Source organism: Zonotrichia leucophrys, chromosome 7 (assembly GCF_028769735.1).
Source record: "Zonotrichia leucophrys gambelii isolate GWCS_2022_RI chromosome 7, RI_Zleu_2.0, whole genome shotgun sequence".
Lineage (NCBI taxonomy): Eukaryota > Metazoa > Chordata > Aves > Passeriformes > Passerellidae > Zonotrichia > Zonotrichia leucophrys.
Window position 1 is genome coordinate 17585749 of NC_088177.1, and position 23607 is coordinate 17609355.

The following is a 23607-nucleotide window of genomic DNA, read 5'->3' on the forward strand; positions in this document are numbered from 1 at the left end:
ATTTTCTACACAAAGTTAGGCAATGCTTAAAGCACACTGCGCATGTGAAAGAGAATGGTTTCCTTCCTTGGATCATTACAATTGTATCGTAGACACTAAATTTTATTGCAGCCTTTGAAATAATTGACATGTTCCACATCTATAAAACAAGATTTCTTTTGTGCAAGCACACAAAGATGGCTTAATACTTTCCAGCCTAAAGACTTTATTTAAAAGTCTTTCTCATTTTTCCACTGTTTGCAGCACATAATTGATGTTTAAAAGGAAAAGGAATCCAAAGCTGAAAAACGCCTGTGTTCTGTCCTTAATTCTGGCTGCTACAGGCTGTTCAATATCATTGTATTGCCTTTTTATCCTTGAATACTCAATTGCTAATCTCTGCTACTGCAGAGCAGCTGGAAATTAAAAATAGCCATTGGTTTGCTCCTTTCCTGGCCCAACACCCAGTGCTCTGGTTTGGGGACAGCTAGCAGGACAGGAAAAACATTTTCAAGTTGGAAGAAGGGGAAAACAGGGCTAAGATGGAATAAATTCTTCTGCAAGCTCTAGGTGATCTGCCACCTGAACTCATGGTTGAATCTCCTGTGGTGGGATTCCCCCATGCCAATAACCAGTTGCAGCTGATAACATATGCTATGGACAGAAGTTGCACATAAAATATCACCTAAAAAACCTTCAGAGAACTAAATGTACCACCTTAAGCCTAAGTAAGTCTAAATAATTTTTTTAAATTTAGGGTGAAGTTCACTAGAAAATGCCAGATATATACTTACATGTTCACATGATTAATAGACATTTTGATATAATCTTTAAATAAATAACCTTGTATAATTTTTCAACCAGATCATGCATAAAAATGGCACAAACAGAATCAAAATTAAAAGTAAGAGTGCGATACAATTTGGGCCTTTTTCAAGGGAAAGCATTCAAGAAAAATCAGAAATTAACTTTACTGTTCTATTAAGTAATCTGAGACATGAATTTGAAATGGTAAACTGGAATATTCTGATAAATCAGCTTAATTTGAGAGTATTAGGCTATACTTACGTCTGCAATGCATTATTTTTTGCATTAATAAGGCTCTGTTCTTGGATCTTGTCAAGTATTAACAAGGCACATTTTTCATGACCCTGTAGTCAGGGAAAAAAACCAAAAGTGTTAATTTGCTGAGGAGTTTGAAATTGAGGCAAAAAGAAATGTTACATAATAAAAGTGAAATTTAATAACTCAATTTGAAATACAAAAGATGCTGCTCAGTAAGCCCATGTAGAAGGTGAACTAAGCGAGTCTTAAAGTACCATTTGTGAACCACTACTGCTGGGATGTTTTAGCACATTTAGAAATGTAGACATTCACCTGTCTTTCAACCCTGCATTCATGAAATATGAATTCACTTCCTCAGCTTTCAGAGAATGCTGTTTTCTCTTGAGTGAACATTCAGTGGATGATTTATCAGAACTACACAGTGACAGAGAATGCTTTCATCTCAGAAACGAACACCACACTTTGTGGGTCCTTAAATGCCTTTCTGTATTATTAATAAGCTGCTAGAAAACCTCTTCAGTGTCAGAGAGCTAACAAAGGAACTTTGAGTATAATACAGATCCAGGCCTTATTTCTGATCCTGTTTCTGCACCACAAGTTGTGCTGAGCCTACAGCCCTGGCAGGGGAAGAGCTGCCTGAAGGACCTTGAGAATTCAGCAAGGCTCATGTGTCTGCAGAAACTGGAGTAATATGATCACACTGGAATCCAATCTGTGGGTGGGAGCAAAACAAAAGGAAAGGGAATCCTCTGTGCATATTTTCTTGCAGAAATAGCAGTAGAAATTGGAATTAAGAGGAAGAAGGCTTAGGAAGAGACACCATCATCCATCTAATCAATACCTCTGGTTTTACTCCTGCTTTGTTAGGGGAAAATTTTGGTCTCCTTTCACAGGAATAGGATATAAATAAAAAACAATTTTATTTTTCTTTATTATTGAACCTGTTAAGCTGTTTTACAGTGAGATTATCTGGTAAAACCTTAAAGAGTTTCCTTTACTTCTCGTAGTGTCACTTATGTTTCAGCTGTCATAAGAGCCATCCCTATTTCTCAATGTACAATACTTTGAAACAGACAAGAGAAAAAGCTTGGAACAACTTTCTCTTCCTCACCACAACTGTGACCACCACATTTCCACTGCAGAAAAAAACTTGGGAGCATAAACACACACATACATTCATATGGACTGATGAGAATAAAAGCACAGAGAGGTGTTTGACTTACTTTACTGCTAGCCAAGTGCAAAGATGTATTCAACTCCTTATCTTTTAATGTCAGGTCAGCCTTGGCGATGTTCACCAAAAAGTCTGAGGTATAGAGTAGGAATCAATGAACAAACCCAATGGACAGATGAACATGTCAAAAGAGAGGAAAAAATTACTATTTCAGTATACATGTGCATAGAGGCTAATTAATTAAGTCTTTATATGATGTAAGCCTTATAATAATGAAATTAGTGAACGAGAACAGACTAATCTAGTGCAGTTAATCAGCAGGCAAATGCAGAGCTAACAGCTTGTTTGTGGTGCCCCAAACTGTCATACATACATCGATCTTAACTTATTTATGAACTTCCATATTTGCAGATCAGCAGTTTTTAGCCTGAATCACCTCTGCCTCAGAATGACTGTAAATCCTGCTTTGAGAGGACTAAGGGGATATAAAGAACTTGGGGTGCAGCTATGCTGTTGAAGCCAGAGAAAAGGAGTTCTGCAAAGCCCATAAGGCCCCCAGTCAGTGTGCCTGTGACACATAGTCTAGCCTGGAAAAAGCAGCTGCTGATAGCTGCCTTTGCAAGAATGGAGCTTCCTATAAAACAGGATGGAAAAGCTTACATAATCTTTTTCACACATGCAGCTTTACTGCTCCTCAAAATCAAGGAAGTAAAGGAGAACAGAATTACTACTGCCCTCGTGCTCTTGGGAGGAAGAAAGACTCAAAATTGTTATAGCAAATGTTCACCAAGACTGCAGAGAAGTAGTATTTTTAATGGATGAAAATCTTCCCGCAGAAGGATGTTATTGTTATGCACACAATCTGTTTTCCTTGCTGAGTTTTGCCAGGGTGCCAGGGTTCCCGTGTGGGGCAGCAGCCACTCACCGACGGCGCCCAGGTGCCCGCCGTGCGCTGCCATCATGAGCGGCGTCCTGCCCGCGCGGTCGGCCGCGTTCACGCGCGCGCTGTGGCTCAGCAGCAGCTGCAGGCACTCCACGTGGTCAGCAAAGGCTGCGGCGTGCAGGGGAGTCCTGCGGAGCAACACCCACGCAGCTACAGAGGGGCAACAGCCCCACCTCCCCAGAAACCTCCACGTGCAAGAGGTTTTAGGGCTTTTCCCTATGGTGATAACTCGAATTTGGTAAAGAGGTTGTAGTAGCAGCAGCTGAAGTAAGTTGAATAATATTGCCAGTCTCCAAAAGTGGATATGATAGTATGGAGATATGACACTGTGAAGAATCTCAGCCTATTTATTTTAATAGAGCATATTGTGTGACATGAAAAGCAGTACGATCCCTCGTCCCTATTGATCTGATTTTACCTTTTTTTTTAGCAAGCCTCAGTTGGAAAGAACTATCAGAAAAGAACACATAGATTATTTTAAAAATTAAATATTTTGAATTGTAGTCAAAGATACTGCAGCAACAAGCCACAAGTAACTGCAGTACTATAAAAAGGCAGAAGGAGTTCAATCCACTTTGAAGGTTATCAGTTTCTACAAGACATAGCCATTGGAATTCATTCCCTGTGGCTCTTTGGCATTTTGGGTCAGAAGGGTGACTACTAGCGATGAAAGATAGTTCGTACACAGCCCAGCTCAGTGCTGCTTCTGTTTTGCTTATCAGCAAAGGTGAGGTGCTCTTACCCTCACAGAATTATGTAATCACTGTTACTGAGGGTATTAAATTTGTTTTAATAAAAGAAAACAATATGTGTTCACTTTTTAGAATTTCAGCAATTTTAATTAAATATATACATATATGGCGAGGAGATTCTCAATGTGACAAATGAAGGATTGGGCTGAATGCCCATCTCTTGCTGCAATGGTTCTATTTTGCTGTGTAGATATTCTCATTTGTGTACCCTGAGAATGCCAACGTAACATGAAAACTATTAAAGAAATACTTTTCTGTATGTACTTAGTATCACTCCATTTAGCAAAGATAAATGTGTTTAAACATTTAACAAAGAAAACAGGTCCAGGAAACAGCCTATAGCCATAGATGTTCTAAACAAACAAAATACTATTACTTTTATATTTTTTCATATGTACTCTGACATTGAATACTTCATATTCTTGCTTCAAGTGAGACACCTTTTAGCTGTGCTGTGGTGCAAACTGCTGTCTGAAAGAGTCAGCATGACAAATCTTAAGGATTAGTGCCAGAGGTTCAGAAAGAACTATGAAAATTACTAAATGGAGTCGTGAGATGCAATCTGTCCAAGGAACCATTACCTTCCTTTGTCATCCTCACAGTTGACAATGCTGGCGTCGATGGCTCCGATGAGTAGTGATGCACAGTTTTCATGATCATTGATTCTGCCAAAGAAAATACATTTTTAAAAGGCCATGCCTACATATTTTTTCACTTTCCAATATTGGTTTACTTGATTTCCCATTAATATTTCTTAGTGGTTATTTCTAAGTTACCCTAATATGCCTTTGTCTTAATGCTTTTAGTCACACTTCTGCATATTCATAATTTCTCCATTTAATCAAACTGCATCTGCTATGATGGATTTCAGTCTCTACAGCAAAGCTGATCCTTAATTCACTATGCACCAAGGTAATTTCCAAGTCTAGAACAAAGCTAGGATTAAACCCTTAATATCTTAAAATCCTTAGCCTGTATGTCAAACACCCCTGGGCCTGGAAAGCACTCATAGACACTTACATAAAGAGAGATTTATTCTAATGTTTAAGGTACTGAAACCCACATCTCTTCCAACTCACACATTTAGTACTTTGATTTGATGGATGTGGTGTGTTTCATTAACACTTTTTCTGGGTTTTGCTAATTTGTCTTATTTCTTTAGGAAAATGAACAGCATTTAGTAACAGTAGTAGACACACAGTATAGGTAACACACTTCCATATTGGATTAAAAGCTATTTTCATTTTAAATTTGCACACATGTTTAAATTGCACACATTTTATTAGTCTTGAAAATTGCATACTCATTTAAAATAATGTGAATACTGAATTTTTTTCAAAGCTATTACTAGAAATTCTGATTTAAAGTAATATGTTTCAGCCACAAAGAATTTTATTTCAAATGATCAGCTTTAAAATCATTTGCTCACGCAAATAATTTCCAAAAAAGCTTGCTTTATTCTCATACTGCTACTTTCTGCAGACATATCCTAAAGCAACACTCAGTTGTTCCTGGAGATTTCTACTTACACAGCACAGTGCAATGGAGAGAAGCTATTACCATAGAACTTGTGGAAAAGTTTTTGTTCCAATAGTACCTCTATGCAGTTTTCATGACCTGTGAGAGAGCAGATATTTCACAGTGTTGCACAAAGCAGGGAGATCATTTAATTCATATTGGGCTTACACAGGTTGGAATCTAAAACTTTTAAGATCAAAATTGAACATGATGTGTATATAAGCTCTTGTGTCATAAATCAGAGGATTTTTAAATTTTATGGCAGCAGCAAGAGAGATCTGGGCTAATATTAGCATTTATTAAGAAAAAAGGAAAGCAAAATGCTCTTTTTAATGTGATGTCTTGTATGTTACATTACATCTAAAGCTTAAATGTCAATACTGAGAAGCTTTATCCTTATATCAAGCGACAAGTTCAGATTATCCATTTTAGAATAATCAGTTCAGTTCAGAATATCCATCTATTCACATGGTCTCTTGCACCAAGAGCTCAAAGAAGCATTCCTGGACACAGAGAAATCAATTTCAGCATGGACATGAATAAATCCAGAATTTCATCCTGGCTCCTTGTGACTTGGAGCAGACGAGCCTCAGAGTCCCTGGGAGCTACAAACTGAAGGGTGCACACAGCAAATGCTAACACAGACAGCACACAGGGATCATTTGCCTCTCCATTTCACGCTCCTCCAGCAGATGTCCCCAAGCTGACCCGGGGAGAGCCCCACAGAGCCTCACCATTGTAGGAAGCCCAGTGCAGGGGCGTGTAGCCCTGGTTGTCCTTGAGGCTGCAGTCCTCCTCGGCCAGCGCCACCTGCAGTAACTCGCTCAGCCACGTGGCGTGACCCCGAGCTGCTGCGAAGTGCAGAGGGGTCCTGCCTCTGGCATCCTTACACAAAATGGAGACTTCTTTCTCTAACAGCATCTGAACACATTCTTCGTGCCCAGTCATGATCTGGAAACAAAGAAAGGAGTACAGAGGTTGATGTAACACAGATTCTTGCTCCAGAAATACGGAATGTGATTGACAGCCGTGAACATGAAATGTGTGGATGGGATTCAGCAGGCAGAGATGAGAGCCCCTTTGCGCACCTGCTGAACTGCTCTCTGCAGTTACCATAAAGTTCTGCATAAATATCATCCCTTGCATACCCACAGGGGTAAGAAGCTAGACTTAGCTAGGAAAGTCAGCTTAGTCAAGCTGGACTAGAAAATATTAGATCTGCCTAGGAAAAACTTACAGGACTTACTTGCACCATTCCAAGAAAAATGAAAGTAACTACTGGCCAGTTCTTTCAAAGAAATTATTTTCAGAATTCTTAAGCTGGTCAGTTACAAGAATAATGACTACTATTATAAAGTGTCTAGAGAAAAAAAAAAGTGGTCTAATCATTATTAATTAATACAAATGTGAACTAAAAGCAAAGCATTACTAAGAGCAGATCTGTCTTGCTTTATATCTCATTGATTGTGCTTGGTCATGTTTCCAATCATTTCCAATGTCTCTAGATTTAAACATCCCTCTACTTCTAAGTGAGTTGTAGTCACAGTAAAACAAATAATAAAGGAAATTAAGTCACCCCTCGATGTAAAGCTGTGCATCCCAGGAGATCAGCTGCATCTACAGATGCTTCTTTTTCAAGTAATAAAGAAACAGCATCAATGTGCCCATATGCCACTGCAAGCATTAATGGAGTTCTAGGGAAAGAAAAGAAAACCAGAGTAGTCAGAGCTATAAAATGGGATGCTATTTGTCCCTGCCAACTTATACAGAGAAATCAGGAAGCCCCGCATTTCTTGCCACTCCTACCCATGAACCCATTTCTTTTCCCCATACCCATATATGACACCCAAGTGAAAACCTTTAGTATGAAATTATCGAGATGTTTAACAACCAACTGCCAGGACTGAAATAGTAACAAACCCACTTGTAAGCAGTTTACAGAACAACACCATTCAAGACAATCTGTTCTCTTAATAACCTACAATTAATGTCACCTCCAGTGACACAAGAGTTTTACAATACCAAGTCTTGTGAATGCATGTCCTTGCTAGTTACCAAGATGACAATGACCCAAAGTATTTCTTTTGCAAATGCTGCGCATTTGCTTAAAGAGGATGAAGGGACATGAGGGAAATATTCAAGCTAAAATTTAGATTAACATATCTTTCATTTGTTTCTGAAAGAGATCTATTCTCCATCTGTTTCTAGGCAGACTAATACCATTTAAAATTAAATGTACAGACGTTATACGTACAACATTATATGTTCCAGACACCCCAGATGAGTTTCTTAAACCATTCACATTTTCACTTTAAAAATATATCTTATTTTCCCTCTATAACTGCCATTTAGGAAGTGGTGAAGCTTTTGTAGGAACATCTCAGATGCATGTGTCATCTCAAATAAACACTGTGTCCCACTGCACCAGTCTAATGCACCAAATAAACCCTAGAATAGCAATGTTTTAGAAAGAAGACGACTTTATAGAAACATCTCAGGAGCCTGTTCAGTTTTTATTGAATCTGGCCCACCACATCTATAAAAGACTGTACAAAGTATGAAGCAGAGGCTAAGATTAATGATTAGTCCTTTCCACATGGCTTACATCAACTGAATGTGTACTTTGTAATCTCTGCCAAATTCTATGAGGAGAAGTGCAGGAAATACAGCATTTCAAGTAAGTACTTTTTTGTGAGAAATATGAGATGCTATTTGAATTACAGAGCTGAAAAAAAAAGCCCCCAAAGAAAACTTACTGTCCTTTGGCGTCTGTCACATCAGGGTTGTCTGCAACCTCCAGCAACAACCGTAAACAAGGTGTATGGCCATTAATGACTGTAAAGGAAAAAAGCTGTGTTTCATTTCACATACTTTTCCACTGGAATGCTTAGGGATAAGAAATGCCCTTATAAACAAGGAAAATACTCCACCATATAAGAGATCAACATTCCCCCAATTTTTATTTAATTTGTGCCAGTGAAATAGTGAGCTGTTTTTCCCTTGACCTCACGAAGATGAGGACTGGTTCTCTTAGATACAAAAATCCCAAATGAGTAAAACAGAAATTGTGATATTCCCTTCTGAGAAGATTTCTACTAAAGCAGACAGCATTTCAAAATCCCCCAGACTGAGCAGGCAGGCAAGGCGTCCTGTGCTCAGGGTTGGAACACAGTAGGAAGTACACTGTCAAGGCTCCTTAATTTTATGTGCACTGTACAAGTGAGTACTTCAGTGCTGCTATGAAAAAAAAGAAATCCATAAAGAATGACCAATGATACAAATGTCATATTCATAAAAGCACATAACACAAGAGACTAAAATTCCCTTTGAGATTATCCATTTTATAAAAAATAAGACTTATCAAAACATTTTGGTTTAGCGGTATTTGGGGTTTTTGCTGGGGAGGGGGGATATTTTGGGGGGTTTTTTGGGTTTTATTGTTTTGGGGTTTTTTATGTAACCGATTGCTGCTAGGAAACAGCTTTGAGTCTCTACATTCTGTAGGGCCTGACACTGAATCCCATCTGTGTGTCAGCTGCCTTTAAGGCTTCAGACTTTCATGGGATGAAGAGACAGATATTTTCCTCTTTGAAAAACAATTCCTGTGCTCAGTGGATACACGTTGTGTTCTTATTACAGCAAGTCATGCATTCACACTGCCTACACCCTGTGGGCTGAGGCAAAACCCTTGGACACCACCTATGTCACATCATGCTGGCAGACAAACCGATGCACATCATCACATTCAAATTACTCATCCAAAAATAATCCTACTTGATTTACCCAGAAAAATAAAAGGCATTTTTAGTTATTTACCACTAAGTAATGACATATAGATAACATGTAAACAGCTCTGCAGGGCTGGTGATTCACTGGCTTGAGGTGGGGAAATAAAGGTCTGTTCTTTCTCCCAGCAGGAGAAAGAAATCATAACTTGTTCACAAAGATGTGTGAAAATCATTTTGGTAAATGAGTTTTAGAACAGATTCTCCCAGAAACTCCTAGGAGCTGACCCAGTGATTGCTAAGCATTACAGACCCTGCAGGGAACATTGGTTTTGCCAACAGACCCACAACACTAACACCAGGGGAACGCTTGCAATGGATTCCCCAGGCCAGTCAGAGGAGAGGCTGGTGGTAATAAAATGACACAGGGAACATATCATTTGGGCAAAGGAAATTCTCCATGTTATGAAGCCAGAGGAAATCTATTACTTCATGGGGACAGTCAGAAAAAAGAAACACTTCATTAGTGTGAGTTCTCAAGTCACAAATCCCTTTACTGACACAAATGTGCAGAATTCTGTCATCTAATCCACCACGGAGGCCTCCTGAGCTCAGTGTTCAGCAATTATGCCGGTGTAATGAGGAGCAATGAGGGCAGACAAGTTTAAGGGGATGGGCACACACTGCCTTCTTGTTTCTTCCCAGTGCAGCACGAGCAAATGCTCATTCTGTGTGTGCAAATGCACGCTGGCACTCCGGGGAATGATGCAGCCAGAATTCTGCTGGATTTCTCAGGAGGCACCAGCTGACCTCGCACACCTGCAGCACGGACTCGGAACGTGCAGCAGCTCCCAGCAGGTGGCACCAGACTTGCTCCAACATTCCTCACCAAAGCGCTTCCCTGGGAACATGGAAATGGGCATACTGCAGGGGGATGCCTGCAGCAGGGGGTGGTAAAGCAGGAGCTTTACTCCAGAGATCATTTCCACAGAACTCTACAGAGCTTTTGAGTGGAAGGTTCTTCTAGACGTTGTCTTAATGAGTATTTACCTGAAGTGCACTTAACTCACATTTGAAAGTTTTCAAATTCATGCCAGTGGTGAATTTCCTTTACTAAAGAGTTCAAATACTCAACCCATCTGTGCATTACTTTCCATTCTGCTCCAAGTACATGCTCCCTTTTGTGTCTTATTCCTGGGTAGGATTTTTTGCCTTTTTTCATGGTTGGACTTTTTGTATATGTGTTTGTTTTTATGATATATCTATCTGACTTATTTTGCTTCACTGCAAATTTAAAGAACAATTTATTTACACTCCTGGGAAAGTTTTTTAGTCTGAGAAGCAAAAAGTATAATGGACCAGAAAAGTCTGCAATGAATCTTGCTGCTGGTTTCACATGGAAAGTACTCAATACTACAGTGATGGAGGTTATTCAAAAACAAATTAAAAGGGGGTGGGGGGAACACAATCTGAAATTATGTGAAGGTAAGAAAGGTGTGTATTAAAATAACATCTTCTATTCAACAAATATACTCAATTTATTCAACAGATTAGTATATTAAGTCAGAGCTGCTAACAAAAATATGGTTTTGTTACCATTCACTGAAGAACCTTTAATACTGAAGTACCTTTATAGTTCAGTTGTGATAGCTGGAAACTTATGTCACTCTAACCACATTTTTAAATAAATGCAAATCTTTGCTGTAGTGATGACATTCCAGACCAAGTCACACCTTGTTCACATCAGATCCCAAGATATGTTTGAAGTAACTACAGGGAAAGCTCTTGATCACAGCTTAGTTTTCTGGTAGCACTAATATTGATTTCAATTAATCAAACCATCAGTATTTATCATGGGGAGAAATGTGCTGAGTTCTGGTGCAAAGTTTAAGCAGACAGGAAGCATTTTTAGTATGCAGTGTGGGTCTATTACAAGCATTTCCTTCAGTACTGCAGACAAAATTGCTAAGTCTATTTGACCTCATGTTTCGAGGTTGCACTAACATGATCACACACAGAGAAGAAACTGATACTACAGAATACATATGCATTTCAGCAAGATTAAAAAGACCATTAAGTCTGGTCCTGAATGAATTATCCACGTGGTATTAATTTTCCTTCCCACTAGAGGCCACTGCTACCCTGCACGGAGCCCCTCCTGGAACAGCACAGGAGACACATTCCCTTTGGCACCTCTCCAAATTTACCTGACAGGTACCTGTCAAATAATAACCTTCAAATCAATGACAAAGTCTACATTTCCCAGCTCATTTTGCATGTTACATAATTAACACCCCACACATGAGGAAAGGAGCAGGCTGCCAGCAAGTGCAAGTTTGCAGGCTTGCTCAGGAGGAGGAGGAGGAGCCTGAAGGAGGGGGGTGAATTTCTGTGGTGCTGCCACTGCAAATGGGTGCAAGTTTTGAACACCAGAACATTTTCATTGCCAATCAGAGCCCACATCTATTTTTCAACATTTCTTCCAAAGGAGAAGCAGCAAGGCAAGTGTTCCCTCCTCCCCTGATTATTTGGCTGAAGAAGCAGCAGGAGAAGGTGTCATGAGGGAAACATCACACCTCCTGAGGAGTAGGTGGTGACAGAGAGGGGCAAGTAGGTAAGGGCAGAGCAGTAGTGGCATGCAAAAATATGGGATTCTGTATGAGGAAGGACTGAACCGCAGGGGTAGAGGAGAAAAAGATGAATGAAACAGCAGAAAAATGGTTTAAATGTGCAACATCAGCAAACAAGTATCACTCCTCAGGACATGTGAGAATGTTCTTCCCCTTAGAAGTGTGCATAGCAACAGCAGGTAAGTAAACGTACCTGCTTCAGCTGGGAGGGTTTATACCACAAGGGCAGCACAAGATCCCACTCACCTGAGGCGTGGAGGGGGGTCCTTTTGGTGACATTGTCCTTTACAGTGACAGAAGCACCCTGGCTGATGAGAGCTTCCACACACTCGGCATGCCCTCTGAATGCAGCCAAGTCCAGGGCAGTGCGTCCCTTGTCATCCTTGATATCCAGATCCACCAGAGACTGCAGAAGCACCTCCAGAGCTTGATGATGACCATTATAGGCCTAGAATTATGAAATATGTCATGTAAAGGACACAATTCCATCTTTCAAAGACCTTTCCCATAAATTGTGAATAAAATCCAGCCCTTTCAATATTTCCTAAACACAAAAGAAATCTGTTTTATTGATTCCTTATGATTCTCTCTTCAGCCTGAGAGGATTTTTCCAAATTTCACTGCGCTCAAGAAATTACACAATTCTTGATTTGCTCCAACCCAAAGTGAGGAAATTTCAGGCAATAATTTGCCAAGCCAGCACAGGTCAATCAGCAATTCATTTTTCACATGCTACAGTATCTGACAGGGAAACATTTGCTTCAAAAACCAGATTCACTAGAGAGCTCCATGGATTATCACCTGACTGGTGCTGAGTTCAGCACATGTGCTGGTCTCCAACTAAACAAAAGCAATTCTCAAACCAGATTTTTGTGCAAATATAAACACAAACTTGACCGGCTGTTTACAGCTGATGCTTCACAGAGAATTCCTGCCAGCAGGAATTGTTGTTGGTAGAACAACTACAGTGGGCAAGAAGATGCACTCCCAGACCTACAGCCACCCTGGGGCCAACAGCACAAATGGGTGGTATTGCAAAACCCCAGTGGACAGTGCCAGAAATTGGAAAGGTTTTGTTCAGCTTTGTAGGGCCTGCCCTCCTCTCCTTCACTGTCATACTCAGAGCATCCTTTTTATTTACACCCAGTTGTATAGTTAGTGTTATCAGAGCTGAAGATGTGAACCCTCCATGCCTAAAGACATTCAAAATGTGATGGGGCACAGCCCTGAAAATATCTGCTCTAGCTGATTCTACTTTTACCACAGAGGTGGGACTCGATCTCCAGAGGTCCATGTCAACCACACCAACCCCAGCTATTCTGTGATTGTGCACAAGGGAACTGGGAAGAGGAATCGTGAATCTTGAGCTCTTGGGACAGGGGAACAGTTGTTATCTGTGAGGCACCTCTGCTGGGTCCTGTTGTGATATGCCAGTGTCTGTACCATTCTCACAGGCACTGCTGGATCCTGTCCCACACCCTGCTGTGTACCAAACATTCATTTTCCACCAGAACATCAGAGAATCTCATTCCATGAGCAAAGCCTAGGCTCAAGCTTTGGCCACATATTTATAACCTAGCTCTAAATACAAGTGTGAATTTCCATTTAATTTCACTTCAGCGTCTGTGTCATCTTCTTACCCAAGTGTTAGAGTCAGGAAGAGCCAAGAGCTTCAACTGCCTAAAATTTAATTAACGATTCCAGCCCAGAACCTGGGTTTGTTACATCCCTTCCCACCTTTTTCAAAACAAGCCCACAGTTAAACTTGCTTCAAAGACAGAGATTAAGGAACTATTCTAGGAGATACTGATCAAATGCTTTACACATCTCGTACTTACAGCTAAATGCAAAGGACTTTTTGTAGCTGCAGAATCAGATTCCTCAAATATATTGTTGGTTTTTTCCAGAAGCTGGGAAGAAAAAAAAATAAAGTCTTAAAACATTTTTACATGAGACAGGATAAATTTTCATGGACTATAAATCTATAAATCAGCAAAGATGCATTTTGGCCACAGTAATTATTGAAGGATTGCAAAGTACTTTCAAGCTTTTCTGCACAGGGTAAAGCAATAAAACCAGCTTAAAAGCTTGTCATGAACATCCTTACCCTGATTAATTAGTTTCCATGAAATCCTGGGGCCTGCTTGGGTGAGAAAGGAGCCCTTAAAACAATGGATTTGTGGAATAGAGCCCTCAGTAAATTTACATTGGAGAAAGCTCAGTTTCATGATTATACAGTATGTGCAAGCCATGTCTGATACAGTGTTTTGGGTAATTCTGACACATAATTAGCACTGGGAATAATTATAACTGAGCTGTGAATCACTGATAAATTATAAAATTGACTGAAAGAACAATCTGCTCCTGCAATGACAGTCTTCCAAAATGCAACATGTCCCTGAACTCTTACAAGCATCCAGTGATATCTAGTAACAAATTTGTATAATCCTCTTCATTTTACAGCTTAAAACCAAGGACATTTCCATCCATCTAGAAGGAGGAGCTGTGGAAAAGCACAACTCCACAACAGGACATGAACCTGACAACTTCTCCAGCTGAGGCTGCAAAGAAAATCATGCACAGTGTGAAGAATACTACTGACAATTCAACAATTGCTGAGTGGCACTGCTCATGCGCTTGGCCTTTTGCTTAATCATTACTCAGAGTTAGTATCCAAAAGCCTTTGGGACTGGAAGTTGGCATTTTACAGAAAATCACCAATGGGAGGCTGTATAAAAGGCACAAAAGCATGACAGTCATTCCTTTATTGGAATTTTTCTAAGGCTAGAAGTACATTTTTCAGTCTTTTTCAAGGTTTTTCACTTGGTTGGTTGGCTGGTTTGGTTTCTCAGGTTTTCTTTAGACACTAAGGAATTAATCAAAAGACTGGAAAATAATAAAGTATGTCAGGTTTTTTACAATCTAGACAATTTTAGGCTATGACAACATGGAAAATTCTCCAAACAGACCACGAAAGGCTACAGGGGGTCTTGCCTGTGCTGCAAGATGATGCCATATTCCTAAACAATGATGTAGGCCTGAACTTTTGGTGTAACAACTTAGTCTACAATAAAAATTAGCCTTAATAACGCAAAAGGTGTTACAAATCTCTTATCCTGAATCCTATGGAAAAGCTAGAAAATTAGGCAGCAATTTAATTTACTTGTATATTTTGTGCCTAGCAATATGTCAAGACTATGTGTTGATAAAAATCATAAGCAGGTAGGTGTGTGTATTAGCAGGTAATGCAAATTTTAACACTTCCCTGCAGCTAAGAGGAAGAAAAAAAAAATCAAGCCTCCCACCAGTTTCTTGGTAGGTTTGGGGCAGAGTTAAGAAACTCATTTGGTGTTGCCATGTGGAACCACCTCCAGTTAAAACACTGTTCTTCTCTTATATAAGAGTGCTGTGAACAGGATGAAGCAGCAGCCAACTATGAATACACAAATGCATCTGATTTTCTCCAGTGAGTAAACAAGCTAAAAAATCCCACCAAACAAAGCCAAGCACTAAGCCTGTTCCCCTGCCTACCTGATATTGGCCTTTGGTCTGTGACCATGAGGGCAGCACAGCAGACTAATTTAATAATTTTTAATTATATTTATCATCACCATGCTGAAATTCCAGGATTAAAATCATAACAAGTAAATACTTCCCTTCACCTGTCAGACGGCTCCAAAAGTCTCCAGGAACAAGGCAGATAATTGCCTTTCAAACAGATGAAAAAAACCACACAGAAAATTGACAAAATTAAGGCTCTAAAGGCACAAATTGTGGGATTGGAGAGCCCCTCACAAAAGGCATCTCCATGGCTTAGTCAAAGCAGCTTAGGCTGGTGCAGACCAGGCTTAATGAGCTTATTAGTCATAGGGCTGAATATCTCCATCAGAAAGTCAAGTGCAAACATGAATTTGATGGCAAACCTGGAAGCTCTCAGAAACAGAGCCATACACTGCAAGAGGAGAAATTATAAAGGAGAGCAAGAAGAGAAGATAAAAGACACAGCACTAATACTGTTTTTGGCATTCCTTGTCAAGCATTGTTTTTTAACAATTAAGTCACTTGAATGATAAACATAATGTAGAAAGAGATAAAAAATACCAAGTCCAAGTCACCAAGAAATCCTCCAGTTTTACCAGTGTTTCCATGGTTCTAAGGATGCTTTTATAGTAAATTACATGTATTTGCTATAATAACACATAGAACAGTGTGTCCTTGGGGGACTCTAGCTCCATTATACTTGGAAGAAGCTATCCATAGTTGCACCTGTTTTTAAAGAGGTAAATTTATCATTGAGATTCATTTATTCTGGCAGCCATGGAAGCTTAAATCCCACAGAGCTCACAGAGCAGGCCCAGCATGTCTGCTGTGCTGCAATCCATCCCTGCCTGTGGAGCTGCACTTCACCAAAGACACACAAATAAACATCAATTGCCAACAGTTTATGGTTACTCGGGGCTGACTGGACAATGTCCCAGCATACTGCATTTCTAATTTTTTTGAGACTTTAAAAGTTTGCCTTGTAGCAGATTGCATTTATGTGCATTGACTGCCACAGATGTCAGGTGGATGTCAGAACTGTGCCAAGATCCTGCATGAGAGGGTCACTCTTCCCTGTGGGCAGGTCAGAACCTTTCTGAAGGGCATCCTTCTTCTCTTTCTGCCTCTTGGGAATTCCTAGCATGACCCTTTCACTTCCTGTGACAGCATCATTTAATACTGCAAGTAATCTTGTGAAGTCTTCTTCAGACTCAGGAACATGAATGCTTTGGGAGATGCAGACTAAGATTAAACATCAATTATTCAGTTCTAGTCTTACAAACTAACAGCACTACAAGGTTACTATTATAAACTCTCTTCTCTTCCCCAGTTCAGCATGAAGATGAATAACTTTTACAGTTCACACCATTTCATTTGTGCAGCAAGGGTATTTACAGGCATAAGAGGATTTACTGCCTGATTTTATTCTGTGGTTATAATAAATGACTCTATAGCAGGATACAGTGTGGGTTCCCCCCTTCATTTTTAGGGCATTCAGATATGCCAGTTAATGAGTCAGGATACTTCCTATGATTGTCCTCATAATATATGCTAAAATTCAGCTCTGGTATTAAAAAAAAAAAAAAAAAAAAAGCAGCTTCATGGAGCATGTCAGTAATTTAAAATTACCATAAAGCAGGAAAAGTGATAATACTTTCATCATGCATAAAAGGTTTAAGCTGCACTTTTCAAAGCGAGAGTCAAAAGAAAGTCCAAGCCATAGACAATGAAACAATGGGAACTATGGAACTATCTCAGGCCTTCCAAGAGAACAGAACGTGTGAATCTGTCCAAGCCATCATGCACAGGCACCTCCAGGCACAGCCACTGCAGTGCACTCCCAATAGGCATGTCCCACGTTTGTGCTACCTGGCACTGAAGTTAAAGGGACTTTTCTTTTAAAGCAAAGAAGACAGAGTTTCTTAAAACAGAGTTTTACTGTTTTATTAAGGCAGCTTTGACATCCCAACACACACCCTGGCAGTACTGCTGGTGAGCCCCTGCAGTTTGGTGCCATTCACGCTGATTGTAAAATGGCATAGCATTGGATTGGCTGTGTATATTCTAAAAATGGCCTTTACTCTGAAAAGTTATTCATCTAACAGTGTTCAGAAACATCCACACATGTGAAGAGCTGATCAAAAGGCAATAAAGACAAAAGAAATAGTTGGAATTCTGCAGTGATGCTGCTGATCATTCACAAGGTCACTCAGAAGTGGCAACTGGTCACGATTTTTAATGTCACTTTCAGAACTGAATACAAATATATGAGCTAGGTGTCACTTTGCATCTCATATTTCCTGATAAATTGGAACAGATAATTGTCTCTGCTCTGGGAAAACATGTCACCAGCAGCTTCTTATAAATAAAGGCTTTTCCAGCAAGTAGCCAGGACAAGATTGAAAACCCTCATCAGTTGTTTCTGATGATACAGAATAGAGCAGTAAAATGAACCTCTTCACTACTTTATCTCTAATCAGGGAAGTACATTTTAAAAATCTCAGAATTATTCCTAATTGATGAAAAATTCAAAGGTGAAGTGGCACAAATATATCCTCAGGGGAACAAGCAATCCTGTAAACTCTCTCCATATTCGTAAATACACATGATCAAATTAGTTTAATTTGATCAGGTTAAAACCAATGTGCCTCTTAACCTAGTGCTGATGTTTTCCTAAGATCAGGCTTTAAAAATCCAATTCATCAGTACTGGCATCATTTTCACTCACATGCACAGATATGGGTGAAGTTAAATTAACTTAAGCAAGAAGTATTTTCACAAGAGCTCAGGCTGAACCTGAAGAGATGTGTGAGTAGCTCTGTGCAACTCCTCCAGTACAAAATTTAAGTACCCAATACCCAGGAGAACAGTCACCACCATGCAAACAGGACACTTACCTGGCATGTCAGAGAACACTGTTCAGGGCTTTAAACATATCTAAGTCTGAAACTCGAGCAGCCTCCAGGCCCTGGGCTGTTCTCAGCTGGGGCTCTGATCTTCCCTGGGAGCTCTTCCACCCCATACAAAATCATTTCATGTTAAGCCACAGGAGTGCCATACTCAGTGGCTCATAGGGACAGGTGATTGTCACCCAGTGAGTGTTTAAACAATGCAGAACAGCTCCAAATGAGAGTGAGAGATCACCCCCAGCACCAGCCGGCATAATGTGTTGGTTACTCCTTGGGATGGAGAAGTCCAATTCCTTTGTCAGTCAGAGCAGAGATTTGAACCTGGGACTGTCATACTCAAATCACATATATCATGTTTCTTTCTGGCCAGAAATTCTACCTCAGAGGTTCTGCAAAACCTCACACTTTCCTTTAAGGACTCTCTTTTGCAAAATCATACAGCTGTGCAAAAGGTATAGAAAGGCTTATATTGAGAGAAATTATTAGGAGTTTCCTCTTTAGAGAGAAAACTTGAGGACTGGTGAAATACAGTGAGAATCAATTTTTAAAATATGCATTTCATGTTATTTTTGCTACTCTCCTCTCATTTGAGCCTCTACTCTGAAACACACACAAGTACTTTTTAAATAAAAGCTCGCTTGAAGCCACGTAATTTACATTCCCTCTCCAAAACACTTTAAAATTGGCGACAAACTTCCAGAAAACAGCCAAGTGTGGTTCCATTTCACACTGCCAAATGCAGGGTTACTTTAACATCCAGGGAAGTGTCATGCCAGCCAGTTACGTGCACTGGACTCACAGCCATTGAGACTGACTGAGGAGAAGCAACAGCCTTGAGCAAAGCTGGAGCCTGCAAGCAGCAGGAAGGAGGAATTCCAATGGAAGCAGAAGCAGCACACATGCAATTGCTTCAAGTACACGGCATGCTGGTTAAGAGTTGTGATTCTTCTTCCTCAGGCTTCACCAGAGTGAATACAAGGATTTGCAAAATACTAAGAAGTTGAAATAAAGATACACAACATGCAATCGCTTTTCATTTACTCACTATATCCAAGGGAGTTTTGCTTCCAATCTAATTAAAAATGTCAATTAGAACGAGAATAATTAAAGACAGAAACACCCTAGTGTAATGGTAATCTGAAAATGTTTCTTGGTTTATTTTTCCTGTACAATAACTGCATTGCAAGCAGTGCATGAACAGAACCACAGACCCGAGCCTGTGTGTCCCATCCCTGCACTGTCCACACCCAGCAGAAATACTCCTGGAGCAATGACCCCACAGCCACTGTGGATGGATATCAGGTACATTAATTCATAAGGCAGGAAGGAAGAGGGGAGAATAATGACAGTGTTTAAGATCCATCTCCTCAACTGACAAAACACAGATCAACAGATATATAATACACACACACACACAGTGGGAGGCTTTGCTTAATGAAGTGAGATTGCTTTGCAAACCTACAAATACCAATAAAGCAGTGACAGTTTCTGTTTGAAAGTCTGCTCATGCAGGCAAACATCTTGCCTTGGATAAATAAACCCGACTGCACCCCTAAAATCCCAGTGACCACAGCTCTTTCTGAGAGCCTAATACTCTAATGCAATGCAATATGCCTTGATCAAATGTCCTTTTCTTTGGATTCAGTAGATTTGAGGGAGCCAGATATTCTTCACACATAACATTTAAACACCACACACACAGATACACAGAAAGGTATTCCAGGGAATGGCAGAAGTCCATGATCTCTTTCCTAACTGAAGGAAAAATGTCTCCTCAAGTTCTGCAGTGGCCTTGCTGTTCTCTATCAAAAGAGTGTCTTGCTTCTCCACCCCAGGAAAATAAAAACACAGACTAAAAAAGACAAGATGTGTCAGAGAGGCAGAAAATAAACCCCAGAGATGCTAAGCAATACTCTATCCTACATGGCAAAGTGCCAGCAGGGTGCCAGGGCAAACAGTAAATTCCTGCCCTTGTTGATTTCCTAAGCAGCATTAGCTTTTTAGAAAACATTTTTAGAATCCAAATTATCTGCTTTCCAAAACATAAAATCTAAGACAAATTGCACTTCCATAAACTAACTTATATCAGTGTATCTAGCCTATATGGGCTCCTATTGATTATTTAAACAGTGGATCTGGGTACATATTGCATAAATGCTGACATCAAAGCTCAACCAATTAAATCAGTCTACTGTGATTTGGGGGATTCTACAACTGACAGACAAATTAGGTGTATTAAAGTTCTTTTTGAGCATTAAGTTCCTAAGTTCTTCTCCTTTTTAGAACCACTTAAGTTAATGACTTTGTGCTTCTCTGCTCCACATGGAAAAGCTCTCAGAGACACAGGTAGAAAGTAATTCCTCACACAAAACACTGCTGCCCCTGGCTCAGACTACGTGATCCCTTTAAGGAAGAGGGTGTTGGTTGTGGAGACAGACAGGCAACTATGAAGGAGAAAACCCAGGTTGTTTCCCCTGAATAAAGAGATCTGGGTCAGAAGGAGGCCCAGGGGCTGCCACTGGATGAGCATTGGAGCCAGATCCCCATGTGGAAAAAGCTTTTCACCACCTATCCCAGCCCTGCTGTGAGTCACTTATCAGTAATTACCAGGTCCTGCTCTCAGATGGATGAATGAACACATTTGTGTTGGTAGGAGACAGGTAATTAGCAGCAGCCACACTGGAGATTTATGGAGTCAGTGATTGCAATTTCTCCCCAGGTTAAGGAGCCAAGTGTTTGAAGGCATGGCTTATCTGCCTTGCAGTGCAGAGCTGCTCTGATAAAGGGGCTCCCCAGCTCCCCATGCCCAGTGTGTGCTGGCCACACACCTCCCTCAGCCCCTGCTCCCCAGCACACACAGAGGGGTTTGCCTTTTCTTCTGGCACAGCTTTTGGTTAAACCATGCTCTCCTCCCGTCCTTAAATGATGTAGCCCCTGTGACAAATCAATTTCTGTTAGTCAAAGAGGGAATTACATTTGCTGATGGAATAAAGAGAAGAGCAGATTAAAAGAAAAAGTATCCATAATTTCTTACAGTCAGAGAAGAGATTTCACTGGAGGAGACAGGCATTTCATTCTGTTTGGTCTAGCATTGCACAGAAACCTGGTTTTATCAGCACAAAGTGCTTGACTGTCTCCCCAGGTAGAATTCTAATGTGAAATTACAAATTAAATTCCACTCTTTTTACACCAATAAAGCTCTTGTAACAAGAGATCATTTCAATGTAAAAAAACCCACAATATTTTTCTTTTTTTTCAAAGGAGTTTGGTGATGGGATCAGCACTAAAATACCAGGTAGTAGTGATGACCGGTGTCACTGACTGCCAACAGCAAAGTCAGCCCCAGCCTAAACAAACCTGAGGTTATTTCTGGAAGCAGGAAGGCAGGTGGGAGTTCCAGTGGCTTGCAAGCACACCACTCAGCCTCTGTGAATGGCTCCCTACAGATGGAGAGACAGCTGAGGAATCAGCTTCCACTCTTCTCTTTTAGCAACATCACATCATTCATAGAAGGGCAACTACCCCACTAATATTCCAGACAACCTAAAGGTCCTGCAGGAAAAACCTTCTCTTGTTGAGCTCTGTGGTTGAACACACAGAACATAAATTTGGTTTGGGTCAAAGATATGACCTTTTCACTCTTAATTCTTATTTCTCCCAATACCTCCCCACAAAGAAATGTAGCTAAGTTCCATCCAAGGTATTGGACTCACAGGAAACACAAAAGTCAGAGAATGAAAATATGTTTCTACAGATAAACCAGTCCTTCCCTAACTGCATTCAAATGTGTAAATATTTTATAATGCTGACAAACTGTAGTGCTTAGAGCACAGACCAAATTGCCCAGTGAAAAAAAACTCCACTGGATAACACACCAGTGGAAAGAACTCATTTCTTTAGAAAGAAGTTCTCTTAAATACCTACTAAAAAAACTTAAATACCTGCTAAAATAATCTTACAAGGTCTTTTACAAACTTGGCATATTCTGGAACACCAAAATAATTCCCTAACATTTGCTGAAGTTTGGTATTGTGTGTGTAAAGAAATACTAGTAATCATTATTATAGAAAAACAAGATTATTGTTGCACCCATCTTGACTTAGTTTTGACCACAATTAAAGTTCCATATTTTATATGAACTCTTTCCTCTAACAAGTTTTAAGCCCATAAAGAACTGTCTTATTCTAGGCAAGATAATTCCTAGATATTTTCATATTCATAGATATTTTTATCAGCTATCAATAATAAACAAAAACATTTACCCAGGGGATAAAATAGTAAAATAACAACTAATATGGCACTGAAAAATAATGGTTTATTTACATAATCCCACCTGACTTTGCTGTCAGCCCTTTTGCCATCCTGAATCCCAGCATTGCAAAGAAATCAGTGTAATGGTGGTGCCTGTATCAACTAGTTAGAGTTATCAAATGAAAAGTTGTTAAACTCAGGACCTGGTAACTCCTGATAAAAAAACTGAGTCAGCTTCTTCTGCCAGTGGGTGCAAAGATGACAGATCCTGGTCCTGCTGCTGGATGAGTACAAATGCTTTCTGACACATTTACCCTTTGTATTCCAGAGAGAAAATGACATGCCTGTTACCCTCCAAACACCAATGGAAAAATCCTGGCTCCCCAAATGGAAAAATCCTGGCACCCCAGCACAAAACACTGATCCTGTGCATGCAGAGGACTAAAATTTGTGGCAGTCGTTTTTCACCACTGTACACAGAACAGCTGTGTGACTCTAACTCTGTAAATGATGCTTGACCTTGGTTTTCCATACAGCAGCTTCAGTCACAAATACAGCAAGACTGTCAGGGAAGAACTTGGAGTTTTTCTGCCTGAATACAGAACATTTGCTGCACAGCTGTCTCTGGCCCACCAGATTAAAAGAAAACCCAACACCAGATGAAAAGAAAACCCAACACCTCTGACATGCTCTGCATTCCCAGCTCTTCCTTCTGTCTGCCCAGCCTCAGCAATGCCAAGATTTGACAGCAGATCATTGCCTGCAACTGAGATGTGCAGAAAATGTGCCCAGCCACAAGCACAAGAGAAGAGAGGGGGCCTTGCTCTGTTCCCAATCTGTGCCTCACAGCACACAGGGACTGACAGGGAGGCTGAAAGAGAATCCCCAGTGAAGATGCTGCCCCTCCAGCCCCACAGGCAGAGTCACAGAGATCAGTGCCAGGAGAAGGCAAGGCCAAGCTCACTGCCACAGGCAGCAAGGAGCAGAGCTATTTAAAGTGTCCTAAATATACTTGCTTGCAGGTGGGAGCTAAAAAAGCTCAACACCCCACCTGAAATTCTGCCCCAGGCCTGCCCTGGCAGACCTACTGCCCCAGGTTCCCAAGCTGCTGGAACCAGCTG

The 23607-nt window shown here is 40.4% G+C and overlaps 1 protein-coding gene across 14 annotated transcripts in view; it reads right to left on the minus strand.

Annotated features, from left to right (window-relative positions):
* Positions 1 to 23607, minus strand: part of ANKRD44 (ankyrin repeat domain 44) — a 131463-nt gene that overhangs the window by 6940 nt on the left and 100916 nt on the right. For 10 of the 14 annotated variants that reach the window (XM_064717730.1, XM_064717722.1, XM_064717721.1 and 7 more), the window contains 11 exons: positions 19281 to 19307; positions 13625 to 13696; positions 12033 to 12234; positions 8188 to 8266; positions 7008 to 7125; positions 6166 to 6382; positions 5443 to 5530; positions 4495 to 4578; positions 3144 to 3289; positions 2268 to 2350; positions 1048 to 1130 (listed from right to left, as the gene is read on the minus strand). In XM_064717730.1, the coding sequence (XP_064573800.1) occupies positions 1048 to 1130; positions 2268 to 2350; positions 3144 to 3289; positions 4495 to 4578; positions 5443 to 5530; positions 6166 to 6382; positions 7008 to 7125; positions 8188 to 8266; positions 12033 to 12234; positions 13625 to 13696; positions 19281 to 19307 (1199 nt within the window). The remainder of the gene's footprint in view (positions 1 to 1047; positions 1131 to 2267; positions 2351 to 3143; positions 3290 to 4494; positions 4579 to 5442; positions 5531 to 6165; positions 6383 to 7007; positions 7126 to 8187; positions 8267 to 12032; positions 12235 to 13624; positions 13697 to 19280; positions 19308 to 23607) is intronic. The other 4 variants (XM_064717731.1, XM_064717726.1, XM_064717734.1 and 1 more) reach the window with 1 other exon arrangement.